Source organism: Chionomys nivalis, chromosome 10 (genome assembly GCF_950005125.1).
Source record: "Chionomys nivalis chromosome 10, mChiNiv1.1, whole genome shotgun sequence".
NCBI lineage: Eukaryota > Metazoa > Chordata > Mammalia > Rodentia > Cricetidae > Chionomys > Chionomys nivalis.
In genome coordinates this window covers 48,218,285-48,231,177 of record NC_080095.1, presented here as the reverse complement: position 1 = coordinate 48,231,177, position 12,893 = coordinate 48,218,285, and the positions used below count along the sequence as shown (strand labels likewise).

The following is a 12,893-nucleotide window of genomic DNA, read 5'->3' as shown; positions in this document are numbered from 1 at the left end:
CTGCCGGGAGGCGGGCAACAGTTTGCCCTCCCCCCGGTTCTGTTCTGTGTCCATTAGCAGAGTGCACTGACAGTTTTCACTGTAGTGTGGCTGAACATGAGCATTTCCACGGCCCGGGGGGGGGGGGGGGTGGGGGGGGAGGTGGGTGGAGGGTGCCTTTGGGAACTCCCCTCTGGTGTTTTTCTGGTCTGATGATAATTTCTGTTTCAATTACCTGTACTTTTCTAAGTAATCCCGCATTTCTGGTAGCCTGAAACACTGCTGCCTTGTTCATGGAGCAGCTACGGGGCAGCAGCAGGCACACACCCTTTTTTGTTTATTTGCTTTTTTTTTCTTGGTACCTGGTGGGACAGCCGTGGGTACTGGAACCGAACTCTTATATTTTTGGTTGTGAGCGTAGCCTTTAACGGCTGAGCCATCCTTCCAGGCCTGTTTATTTGCTTTTTATAATTTTTTTTTCCTTTTTCAAAGATTTATTATGTATGCAGGGTTCTGCCTGCATGTACACCTGCATGCCAGAAGAGGGCACCAGATCTCATTATAGATACTTAGGAGGCATCATGTGGTTGCTGGGAATTGAACTCAGGACCTCTGGAAAAGCAGCCAGTGCTCTTAACCTTTGAGCCATCTCTCCAGCTCCCCCCATTTTTTAAAAAAGATGAGTTATCCTTATTGTGCAGGCTGGCCATCTGGATCATTGAGCTCACCTTAGCATGCTTTTTCCTTTTGGATTGTCCCTGGGTTGTCTGAGCCCGGTCAGGGTACAGAGTGACGCCACTTGTATTCACTCCCAGCCTCCTTGTCTTCCAGAAAAGTTCCCTTCATCAAGAGTGACGCAGCTCAAACATTCGTTTTATCCAAACTAAAATTGCAGAAGTTTTTCTGTACACTTTGCCTTTCCCTAACCGTCTGATTTGCATGTATTTATTATTCCAGGTTGGCGACAGAGATGACTCCAATCTTTATATAAATGTGAAGCTGAAAGCTGCTGAGGAGGTAAAACCAGAACCCCACCACCCCTCCACATCCTGCTGGTGACCCCTCCCCACGAAACTTCCTGCCACCAGCAGGCCCTGATTTAGCTGCTTGCTGAGCAGGTCCGGACCAGTGACCTAGCACAGCTGGTTTTCCCCCGTGTGCTTCTTGTTAGTTTTCTTCCCAGATGACGGGTAGGCAGTGATGGTGACTGCCATGGTAACAGGTGAATTGCTGGTACGATGGGTTGATTCTTCTCCACGCACAGGGTGAAGTGACGCCTGGCGCTCCTTTGTCTTAGTCACAGTCCTTCAAAGGAACAGGCCCAGGTGGCAGGCTCTCTTACCGTTTACCCGTTTCCTGTGTTCATTTCTGCAGATTGGAATCAAAGCCACTCACTTTAAATTACCGAGAACATCCACAGAGTCCGAGGTGAGCGTGTGTATGAGCGCGGTGAGGTGCCTCCCCGGCGGCTTCTTTCAGGGGCTGAGATACACTTTGCAGACAGATCTCCAGGTTCTTCTCCCCAGCCCACACTTCCCCGTTTCAGCATCTGTGTGGTAAACAAATGAAATATGACACTTGTTTTAGGTGTTAAAGCATGTCATCTCCTTGAACGAGGACTCCAGTGTACACGGATTCATAGTGCAGCTGCCTTTGGATTCAGAGAATTCCATTAACACCGAAGCTGTCATCAACGCCATTGCGCCCGACAAGGACGTGGATGGGTGAGTGCTACCCCTGTGTTTATTTACTGTGCTTCTGTTTCTGGAAATATACCACATTTGTTTCCAAAGAACAGAGCCTGCCTTCCTTCTTCCTTATTTTGATGGCTTTGTTTTAGGTTGACTAGCATCAGTGCTGGGAAACTTGCCAGAGGTGATCTGAATGACTGCTTCATTCCGTGCACACCCAAAGGATGCTTGGAACTCATCAAAGAGACAGGTAAAGATGAGGCCAGCCAGCGACAAGAGGCCGCCGTTTCCTAAGAGCCTTTTAGATACACGACAATACTGAGGAAGTGGACCTTAGGGAAATGGACGGGATTGACAAAACAAAAGCTGAAGAAAAGGCTCGATTTTTCTCCCCATGTGGAATGTACGTGCTGTTGTTTAACAGGCGGAGGAACAGGCTCCAATGCCAGAGTCCTTGCAAAAACACCTGTAATCTCAGCTCTTGGAAGGAGGATCATAAGTTTGAGGCCATCCTCGACACATGAGACCTTGTGTCAAAACCAAGGGCTAAGGTTCAGTTCCCTGTGCAGAAAGCAAAAATAAGCAAGCAGACCAAAGGTCAGAGAGATAGCTTTGTCCAAAAGGTAACAGAACCAAGGTTTGAAGCCAAGGTTATTGAAAAGTTTCTGCACCTCTGATAAGCCTCTCCACCGATGCAGCAATCCAAATCAGACCAAATCAAACCAAATTAGGAAAAAACCCAGGTTTAATGGATAAAACACTTCTGGGCGATTTTCCACCCCTCTACCCAAGATAGGAGATGGGGAAGAGAGACTGAAAAACCATGTGTCTGTTTTCTGGGGGCCATTTTAAATACCCTGTGGGAATGGTCTGGAGCATCTCTTGGCGAGGGGCAGGGGTCATCATTTGGCAAACTTTCTGAGATGCAGCAGAGTTTGAAGAGAGATAAGGAAGGTGCTTGGGGAGGAACTTCTACCAGAACATTCCAGACTCTGGGTATATGGATGCCAGGGGCTGGGATGGAGCTGCCACCAGAACAGTTATGTGCATTCAGAGCAAGTTATTTTGTGTGAGGATAGTGCAGAAATCCTAAATGGCGGTGAAAATTCAGAGTGTAAACGTGTAAGTTCCTGTCTCAGGAGCCAGCCCTAGGTCCCTACTGTGGTTCCAGCAGTGGGCAGATGGCTGGAACAGATCTCTTCAACAGTCGCCCCACTTTGCTTTATTACAGAGATGGTACCTTTGCATTTTAGTTTCCTTATGAATACTTTTAGCAGAGTTTTTTTTTTGCAAGGAAACGAGTCCCATCAGAAAGAAGTAGGTTAGCAGTTTCAAGCGAGGCGCTTGGCCAGCGTTGCTAAGGAAAGGGGTCTGCTGTTGGCCCAGCTCTGACAGTTCAGACCTGCAGTTTACAGTCTTCATTATGTTCAGCCAGTGTTTGTTACAGCTTTATAGAAGCGAATCCCATGAGCTCCAGCATCTGTGTCCTCCCAGTTTCTCACAAGTGAAGCCACTCTAGCCTTAAGGTAGCTTGAGACCTAGCTGAATTCTCGTTGGTCCAGTAAGGTGGGATGAAATCCACGGCGCAGGCCTGCTAGTCAGCTCTTCTGCGGTGGAGCCACGCCTCCGACCCACCCATGTGCTTGTTCATCATTTCAAACTGCGAGGACATCAGTTCTAGTACACAGAGTCATGACGTCAACCTTCTGTAAGTGCTGGCTTCTGATGACATTGATGATTTTGTGAGAAATGTGGTTTAAGTCTCAAGCAAGCCTTGATGGCTGGGCAGAAGACTGTTCCAGAACTCTCCTTCTGTGCGAGCAGCTCATTTTCAGCCCCCTCCTGGTAACTCCACGTAGCTCCCACTCTGCTCCGTTCTCATAGTCAAGGACTGCATCTCACAGGCCAGGGGGTGATGTGGAGCGCTCGTCTGTCACCTCTGTGAGACAGCAGGTATCAGTGCTAAAAAGCACTTTAAACTGGCCGGGCCTGGTGACGCATGAGGCAGGACCATGAGTTCACAAAGCCTGTCTGAGCTATACAGAGGATGTTCAGGGCTAAACCAGGCAACCTAGAGTGTCTCAAAATAAAAACAAGCCTTAGGGTATAGTTCAGTGGAAGAGCCCATGCCTAGCATGTGTGAGGTCTTGGGTTTGGTCCCCAGCACGGGGGTAGGGGGGGTGCAGGGAATGTTGATGCGTTGACAGAAGCAGAGGTGCTGAGTCAGCAAAGACGCCTTCCAGTCACTTGCTGTTCCCATTGTCACTTCCCTGCAAATAACCCTGTGGTTCAGGCCCTAAGCCAGACAGAATTTTGGATGAGAAGCTATATGAATCAACTCACCAAATCTGGAAAGCCTGACTGATACTAATCTAATTTCCTCCTTTGCTCTGACCCTGCTCCATATACCAGCGTTTTCATGACTATTTTGCCCGTGTAGTTTAATCTGATAACTACTTCCATATGGCTGTTAGCTGTGTGTCGAGGTTTCTTTTTTGAGTGTAGGATTTCTTCCCACTCCCTTATGACTCAATGAGCAGATCTGGGCCTAAACAGATCTCCAAACCACGCTGCAGGAAGGCCAGTGTACAAGATCCAGACCGTGGCCGGAGCTGAGAGTGTGCTTTGCCAAGGGAGTGTTCTCAGGAGGATTTTTGCTCCGTGCAGAGAGTCAGCTTCTGTGCACCTATGTTGGTTTCCGTCCGGGTGGTGCGTGAAGGAGGGCGGTTGCTTCTCCATCTCTGATGCATGCTGGCTTCTCTTCCAGGGGTGCAGATTGCCGGAAGACACGCCGTAGTGGTTGGGCGAAGTAAAATAGTTGGTGCCCCCATGCATGACCTGCTCCTGTGGAACAATGCCACAGTGACCACCTGCCACTCCAAGACTGCCAATCTGGACAAAGAGGTAGGCGGTCCAGAGTAGGCATCTGGCATGGGTGGGTACCTTATCTCACCGAACCCAAGCAGCTATGCTGTGCTTCTTGTCTCGTTTCACAAGACAGAGGAACTCAGTCAAATCACAAATTTGCCCACCGTTATCCAGCTCATTCTGACCATGTACTTTCTTTACCAATCTGCCCCTTGGCAGACAGTGTTATGTAGGGAATAATGCCAGGCAGTGAAATTATTGCATCATGTCCAGATCTCCCAGGCATGATGTCGTTGGCTGCAGAGGTGCCCTGGAAGAGGGTAGGCAGTGGACATCTTCAGACATTTGTTCTTTATGCTTTATTATTGTTATTTTTGTTGTTAGGCTGGGTTGAACCCCTTACAGTAGGGCAGTATTTTACCACTGAGCTACATCCTTAGCCCAGCAGCTTCCTCTTGACGCTGTATTCCTGATCCAAGAATGTTCGCACAGCCGTGTCCTTGTTGGCAGTGCAGTTTTGTACGTGGGCAGAGAACAAGATAGAGCCTTGGCACCATCTTTAATATCCTTAAACTGTTCCGTGGTGATGGTGGTAGCTCTCACATTCCATAAAAGAGGGTGTGTTAACTAGGGTTACATTACCAGGAATGTTGGCCTGAGTCTGGCTCTAGACCTGTGCTCCCCCAGCCTGCGCAGGTTCTCACTGCCTTTCCCGTTAGGGGAAATCACTAATGAAAGGGGTGTTATAGGATTGAGCACGGCATGGGGTGGGTCAGCAGAAACTCTGTGGTTTGCCTTATCCTGTATCCCTGGAACTGGTGTTGATAACTAAAAATTTAGTGCCACAGCTCTGGATTTTCCTTTCCACTTCTAGGGGTGTGTGTGTTTGATTATGTAATTTCTGAAGTCTTGGTCCCTCCCCTAGGTAAATAAAGGAGACATTCTGGTGGTTGCAACAGGACAGCCTGAGATGGTGAAAGGGGAATGGATCAAGCCCGGGGCTGTCGTCATAGATTGTGGGATCAACTACGTTCCAGGTGAGTAGTGCTGGAGAGAGCTTCAGGTCTCATGTTATATCAGCCCGAGGCTTGCTGAGACCGGCTTTGTTAGTGGGTGACTATTGACTTAGTCCAGAGAGAGTGGAAGAGGAGGCAAGTGCATTGCTGCTGGCTTGTTTGTCTATCTGTCTGTCTGTCTGTCTATTTATTTGAGATACAATCTCTTCCTATAGCCAAACCTGGCTTTGAATCCATGATTGTCCTGCCCAGCCTCCTGAAGGCTGGGACTGTAGGTGTGCTCACCTGACTTCTGTTCAGCCTTCATGGAACTGTCACCATTTCTTGTAGCAGAGGCAGTAGATAGCCTTAAATCATTTATTATAACAGTTTTCCCTTCTCGATGGCCTTGCTTTCCCTGGTTTCAGTTACTCATGGTCAACTGTAATCCAAAAACATTAAATGGAGAAATACTACAAAACAGTCAATGAGGTTGTTGGTTTTTAAGATAGGGTCTCATTCTGTAGTCTTGACTGGCCTGGAAATCACTATATAGACCAGGCTGGCTCTGAACTCCCAGAGATCTACCTGTCTCTGCCTCCAGGGCGCTAGGATTAAAGGCGTGCATCACCACACCTCAACAGTTAGTGAATTTCAAATTGTTTGTCATCCTGAGTGATTTGATGAAATCTTGGGCCACCCTTCTTTGTCCTACTTCTTCCTGCTTGGGACAGGAACCATGCCTTTGTCACCTGGGCCCGTGCTAACTAACCACACTACTTTCTCCTTAGTCTCTTAGTCTCTCACCAGATTTGAACTTACATGATCGAATTTGGTGGCAAGTGCTTTTACCCACTGAATATCTCCTTTGCATCTCCTGTCTGCGCGGCAGGTTGTTCTTTCAAAAGAAATTTCTTAAGAACAGTACAGGAATACCTACACACACATCCACACACCCACACACACCCCCACGCACACATACATATATGTGCATATACACATGTGTTTGTGTATTAGCTGGTGAAAGGACCATTTACTAATTCAGTAACAACTTCTGTGCATTGAGCACTATGGCAGTTCCTGGGCTCTGTGAGTGAGTGTGGCCCAGCTGTGGACTCCATTAATTCATTCATTCATCCATCCATTCATTCATTTTTGTGGTTGTGGGAATCAAACCCAGGACCTCGTGCATGCTAGGCAAGAGCTCTCCCATTGAACTATACCAGCAGTCACCCTTCTCTGTATTTGGACTTTAAATAGCTTCTTCAGTTCCTCTCCTCCGTGCCAGTTCTTCCTGAGCCATATCTGATTTCCTGTCACCCAGGGATGGCTTCGTCTTCTGAAAATCCTTCTCTCCCTAGCCCTGATCACACAGAGCTTGCCCTTCCAGCTCTACGGTCAGCTCCTCGGTAGTCTCTGTGCTACCTTGTCCTGCATCCTGCCTTCTGACGTTAGCGCTCAGGTCTGGGGAGTTGTTGAGGTGACTTGCAGCAGGGGTGATTTTTTTTTTTCCTCCCTTCCCATCTGAAGTTTAAAATGCAGACACTGAGCTGCCAGCAGCGTTAGTCACTGTCAAGTTCTCACCGTTTCTAACCTCCCTCCCACTCAGCCTCGCTTTTAAAACAGTAGCTCATAATTGATCACTCATTTTCTGGGTGTAATTATCTAACGGGTGCAGAAGAAGTTGCTCTCCTGATCTCCCCACTGTGAACACTTGCAATGTGACATCCAAGCTCAGTCTGCATACATCCCCGCATCTCTGGATCATAAACTACTATGGGCATTCAAAAAAAAAAAAAAAAAAAAAGCTGGGTGGTGATGGCGCAAGCCTTTAATCCCAGCACTTGGGAGACAGAGGCAGGTGTATCTCTGAGTTTGAAGCTAGCCTGGTCTACAAAGTGAGTTCCAGGACAACCAGAACTGTTACACAGAGAAACCCTGTCTCAAAAGAAAAAAAAGGGGGGTGGGGGTGGGGGTGAGACTTAAGATAGAAAAGAAGAACCTGGGCTGGTGGTGTAGCTCTGTGGTAGTTTGCCTAACTTGTGCTACACCCTGAATTCAATCCTTATTACTTCAGGGAGAGGGGGATATTTATTTATTTACTTTTTAGAAATTAAAAACACACACACACACAAACCCCTGGGTTAGGATCTAGAATTCTGTTGATTTGTCTGAAATTTCGATTTTTAAACATTGGTTTCTCATGTAAATGGTGAAATCGTAATGTGGATTCCCCTCTGTATGTTGTGAATATACTTTATTCCCATTGGTTAATAAAGAAGCTGCCTTGGCCTATGGCAGTGCAGAATATAGGTAGGTGGGGGAAATTCTCCTGAATGTAAGGGAGAAAGAAGGCAGAGGAGTCAGGCAGACGCCATGTAGCTGCCAAAAGAGAAAGATGCCAGAAACTTACTGGTAAACGACGAGCCTCATGGTAAAATATAAAATAATAGAAATGGGTTAATTTAAAATATAAGAGCTTGCTAGGAATATGCCTGAGCCATTTGCCAAGGAGTGTTGTAATTAATATAGTTTCTGCGTGATTATTTGGGTCTGGGTGGCTGGGAAACCAACGTGAGGTCTCCGTTTACAAAATAGCATAGGTGGTCATCAGTGTTTCCACCAGTCCTAGGCGTATGGGCACATTCATATCAGTAAGGCCAGACTGTGTAGTTCCCTGAGAATGGTAAAATCACTGGGTTATGGACAGAGGTAGGCTTCAAGATCTAAATACTGTTCTTCGAATAACTTCATTTGATGAAGCAATCTAGTCTACCCCGGGCCACTTCTTGATTCATATTTCTTTTTTTTTTTTTTGGTTTTTCAAGACAGGGTTTCTCTGTGGTTTTGGAGCCTGTCCTGGAACTAGCTCTTGTAGACCAGGCTGGTCTCGAACTCACAGAGATCCGCCTGCCTCTGCCTCCCGAGTGCTGGGATTAAAGGCGTGCGCCACCACCGCCCGGCTTTGATTCATATTTCTTAAATTGTTTACTTGAGATTGATTCTCAGTGGTAGGACAAGAGTTTAGCATGCACGAGACTTTGGGTTTTATCTTATTAAAAAAAAATAAGAATTGTTTGAGTGATCCACTCAAGGATAAAAGGAAAAAAATCACTTTACAAATTAATAATAAATTAGTCCATATATTTTTCTAGCTGTTTTTTAATTTTGATTTGCCTGGTTGGGGAATCAAACTCAGGACTTTGCACATTCAGGGTTCTGCCACTGAGCCACATCTCCTCCAGTCACCTCAAAAGAATATTTTTTAGGAATCAAGCGGAGTGAGAAAAGGATTGGTCAGAACTTGTGAATGTGTTTTTCCTGCTTAGCTTACTAGTAAAGGCAATTTGAGACAGGCTAATGTTTTACTTAGAAGAGATATGAAAGAAGGGGCGGATTCCCCACCACACCCAGATCTAGTCTCCTCTCACCCACTATAATAGCTTCTGGACTGGCCTCCAGTAGTTAGGGATCTCCAAAGTAACTGTCAGGATGAAACTGCCTTGAATTCTATGCTTGGAACTTTCCATTAAAAGAAAGTCTAGGGCTCAGAATGGATAGTGTAAATGCTGATAAGTGGTCACTTTCCCACTGATCACGCAACATCTATGAGACTCTTGTCCCTTAAAGTCAGCCCTCCATATTTGGTAGGTGTCCATGCTATGGGGCATGTGTGGAAGTCAGGGGGTAACTTCCTGGAGCTGCGTCTTGCCTGCGCCTTGGGAGGCGATTTCATTTCTGCCTTTCTGTATTCCACAGACTAGCTGGCCCACTAGTTTCCTGTCTCCACCTCACCCTAGGGTTGTTGGAATGATGGGAACACGGGTTCTTACGTGGGTTCTGGAGCTCTGACTCAGGTTGTGTGGCTCCCGTGCCTCTGCCTTTGCTCTCTGAACCATCCTTCCCACCCCCTGAGCATTTGAAAGACTCTGAGGCCTACAAGGAGAATCTCTCTTACTGTAGTGTGCTCCTTTAGCCTCTCCAGTCACCTAAAAAATATTGCGAGCAGGTGCGTGTTAGACCTTTGCATTTTTGGACCTCAGGTAATGCAGAGCCTCCAAGGGCAGTTGGTACAAGGACTTCCTGGGTCTGGGTTGTTTTGGTTTTGGCTACATCTGAAAACTTCCTCTTGGCCACAGAGCCGTGCTCAAAGAGAAGTGGCAATGTGACTGAGCTTCTACAAATCCTCCCCAGGGTTACTGAAGTCTGGGCCTGTCCCTAGCGTAGCCCGGAAGTGTTGGATGTTCTCTGTGTGGTACATCCGTGAATCTGTCCCCTTGAATAGCTAGTCTTTGCTGGTGAGATTTGTAGTTGGGATCCTTTTAAGGAAAGCGCAATTATATTTTTTGCCTTGAGCAAGCATTTAAGTAGCTGCTGTCTTTGGAACTGAATGTTGAATTGTTCCTCCAGCTCCTGCCTGGAGCTCACTAACTGCTGACAGTTGCTGTAGAAACCGTATCTGGCAGCTGTGACATAGTTGGAGCTTTGTATACCTAAAAAAAAAAATTCCTTTGTAGGCCTTGGCAAATTAACATTTTCAAAGGTTGTCAGCTTTAAGAATAAAAAACACATTTTATTTATCACCAGAGACTACAAAAGGATATTCCGGGATCTGAAAAAAAAAGCCCTCTTTTAAAAGGATTTATTTTATTTGTTTATTTTTAAATGATTTTCATTTCTTACCATTTACACATCTTATGAGGTCTTTCTGATAATCTCTTTTCTCCCTAGAAAATAGGGAACCCCTGCCATCTCTCTCACATTGGTGCTAGGGAGAGAGTCCAGGGCCTGAAGCATGCTGGGCCAGTGCTCTACCACTGAACTGCACCTCAGCCCTGTCCAGGAGCTTTAATTAGACGCTTGAGCCTCACAGGACAAATGTACTCTTAAATAGATGGGGGGAGGCAGATTCAAACTGTCATATTTAATCTCTAAAGTTGGAGATTAGCACCATTGTTGTGGTCTGAGCCTTTGCTTTGCTTTTTCTCCCCCTCCTCTCCTGAATCAGATGATACAAAGCCCAATGGAAGGAAAGTTGTGGGTGATGTGGCATATAACGAGGCCAAGGAGAGGGCGAGTTTTATCACGCCTGTCCCAGGCGGCGTGGGGCCCATGACCGTGGCAATGCTGATGCAGGTACGGTGCAGAAAGTTCTGTGGTTCTTCTGAAGACCTTCCTACCCCAAGACACCTCGTAAGACCCCCCTCAGAAGTCAGGTACGGATGGGGTCTGCAGAGGAAAAGCGGTGAGAGAGGGCAAAGATGGTGTCTGTCCCGTCCGTAGAGGAAGCTGTCCTTTCACGGCCTTTGGAATTTAGAGCTGACCCAGAAACACGCTGGCTGGCTGTCCTGCCGGTGTGGGTGAGGCAAAGGCCCTTCCGTGAACATGGTGCCTCCTCACTCACCCCAGGTCAAGCGTCACCATGAACTGGTTCAGGTGGGGACCGAGCAGTGATGACCTGGCCCTTGGGACTGACTGACTGTTGGACTGTTCCCCTCTTCTTTCTCCATTTGTCACTTTGCCCAGAGCACAGTAGAGAGCGCACAGCGTTTCTTGCAGAAATTTAAGCCAGGAAAGTGGACAATTCAGTATAACAAGCTGAGTCTCAAGACACCTGTTCCGAGGTGAGAATGAAATGTTCTTGGGTGGAACTTGGGGACTGGTTAGGGTTTAACCGCTGGGCACTGTGGCCCATGGGTTCGTCTACAGACAGCACCATTGATTGGGGCGGAAGAGGATGTCACTAGGGGGGCTCATTATGCAGTAACTAAAGACTGACACCCGTCCTTGTGTCTTTAAAGCGACATTGATATATCACGATCTTGCAAGCCAAAGCCCATCGGTAGCCTGGCCCGAGAAATTGGGCTGCTCACAGAAGAGGTGGAGCTGTACGGGGACACAAAGGCCAAAGTCCTGCTCTCAGCCCTAGAGCGGCTAAAGCACCAGCCCGACGGGAAATACGTGGTCGTGACTGGGTATGTATGTCCTGTCGCCAGCAGAGTCTTCTACGTGCGGCCTGATTATTATCACCAGGGTGACATTTACACTTAGGGCACATGTGTGGAAGAGCTACTAGCTTGGTCTTTTGTTGGTGGTGGTTTTGTTTGTTTGTTTTGGTTTTTGAGACAGGGTTTCTCTGTATAACAGCCCTGGCTGTTCTGGAATTCACTCTGTAGACCGGACTGGCCTCAAACTCAGAGATGGACCTGCCTCTGCCTCCAAGTGCTGAGATTAAAGGCATTTGCCACCATCACCCAGACCTCTTGTTTGAAGGTTTTATTTTATTTATTTATTTATTTATTTATTTATTTATTTATGGTTTTTTGAGACAGGGTTTCCCTGTAGCTATTGAACCTGTTCTGGAACTAGTTCTTGTAGACCAGGCTGGCCACAAATTTACAGAGATCCACCTGCCTTTGCCTCCCAAGTGCTGGGATTAAAGGTGTGTGCCACCACTGCCTGACTTTTAAGGTTTTAATTTTTAATTTGTGTATGTGTGTATTTAATATGTGTATGTGTGTGTGAGAGAAAGAGCCCACAGACTCCTAAAGAAGCAGTTTCAGGGGATCTGATGAGCTCATCCATCCTCTGAGGACAGTATGGTGTAGTTACATGCATGCAGGCAAAACACTCTTACACATAAATAAGAAAAAAATAAAAAAATCTTTTTTTAAAGTTGGGGAAGGCTGGGAAAATGACTCAGTGATTAAAAACACTGGCTGCTTTTCCAGAAGCCCCCTGTTCAGTTCCAAGCATCCCCATGATAGCTCACAGAGCTGTCTCTAACTCCAGTGCTGAGGGGGTCTGACGCCCTCTTCTGGCCTCCACAGGCACTGCATACATGTGGTGCACAGACATCCAAGCAAAAACTCCCGTACATAAAATAAAAATTAAATTTTTATAAAAAGAACTTAAAAATCATGGGCAGTAGGGTCACGTGTCAGTTCTATTTCTTATAGTGAGCAGAGCTAAAGTTCTTCCTAATCGTATTGTGGACACACATGATATATGCATTGTAGGGCTGCTTATGTGGAGGTTGAAGGACAGTTTTGTAGAGTTGCTTCTTTCATTCCACCATTGTACGGGTTCCAGGTGGAACTCAGGGTAAGGCTTTGATGCCGTGGAGCCATCTGGTGACCCTGATTTTTGTTTCTAAGTTTTTGAAAATCACTATAACTCTTAGAAAAAGATCTCTCAGGGTTTTTGTTCTTCTGTTTTTTGTTTGTTTGTTTTGTTATTATATTTTTGTGTGTGCACACACATACGCAGAGACAAGAAGAGCATGTAGGATTCTTCTGGGGCTAAGTTACAGGGGAATACAAGCCTAGGTGCTAGTTACTACATGGGCGCTGGGACCCAA

The 12,893-nt window shown here is 46.6% G+C and overlaps 1 protein-coding gene across 1 annotated transcript in view; it reads left to right on the top strand.

Annotated features, from left to right (window-relative positions):
• The window catches only part of Mthfd1 (methylenetetrahydrofolate dehydrogenase, cyclohydrolase and formyltetrahydrofolate synthetase 1), a 66,582-nt gene that overhangs the window by 23,882 nt on the left and 29,807 nt on the right, over positions 1-12,893 (top strand). The window contains exons 3-11 of the mRNA XM_057783221.1: positions 937-996; positions 1,354-1,407; positions 1,567-1,703; positions 1,820-1,920; positions 4,438-4,574; positions 5,464-5,575; positions 10,542-10,669; positions 11,060-11,157; positions 11,335-11,508. Coding sequence (XP_057639204.1) covers positions 937-996; positions 1,354-1,407; positions 1,567-1,703; positions 1,820-1,920; positions 4,438-4,574; positions 5,464-5,575; positions 10,542-10,669; positions 11,060-11,157; positions 11,335-11,508 — 1,001 coding nt within the window. The remainder of the gene's footprint in view (positions 1-936; positions 997-1,353; positions 1,408-1,566; positions 1,704-1,819; positions 1,921-4,437; positions 4,575-5,463; positions 5,576-10,541; positions 10,670-11,059; positions 11,158-11,334; positions 11,509-12,893) is intronic.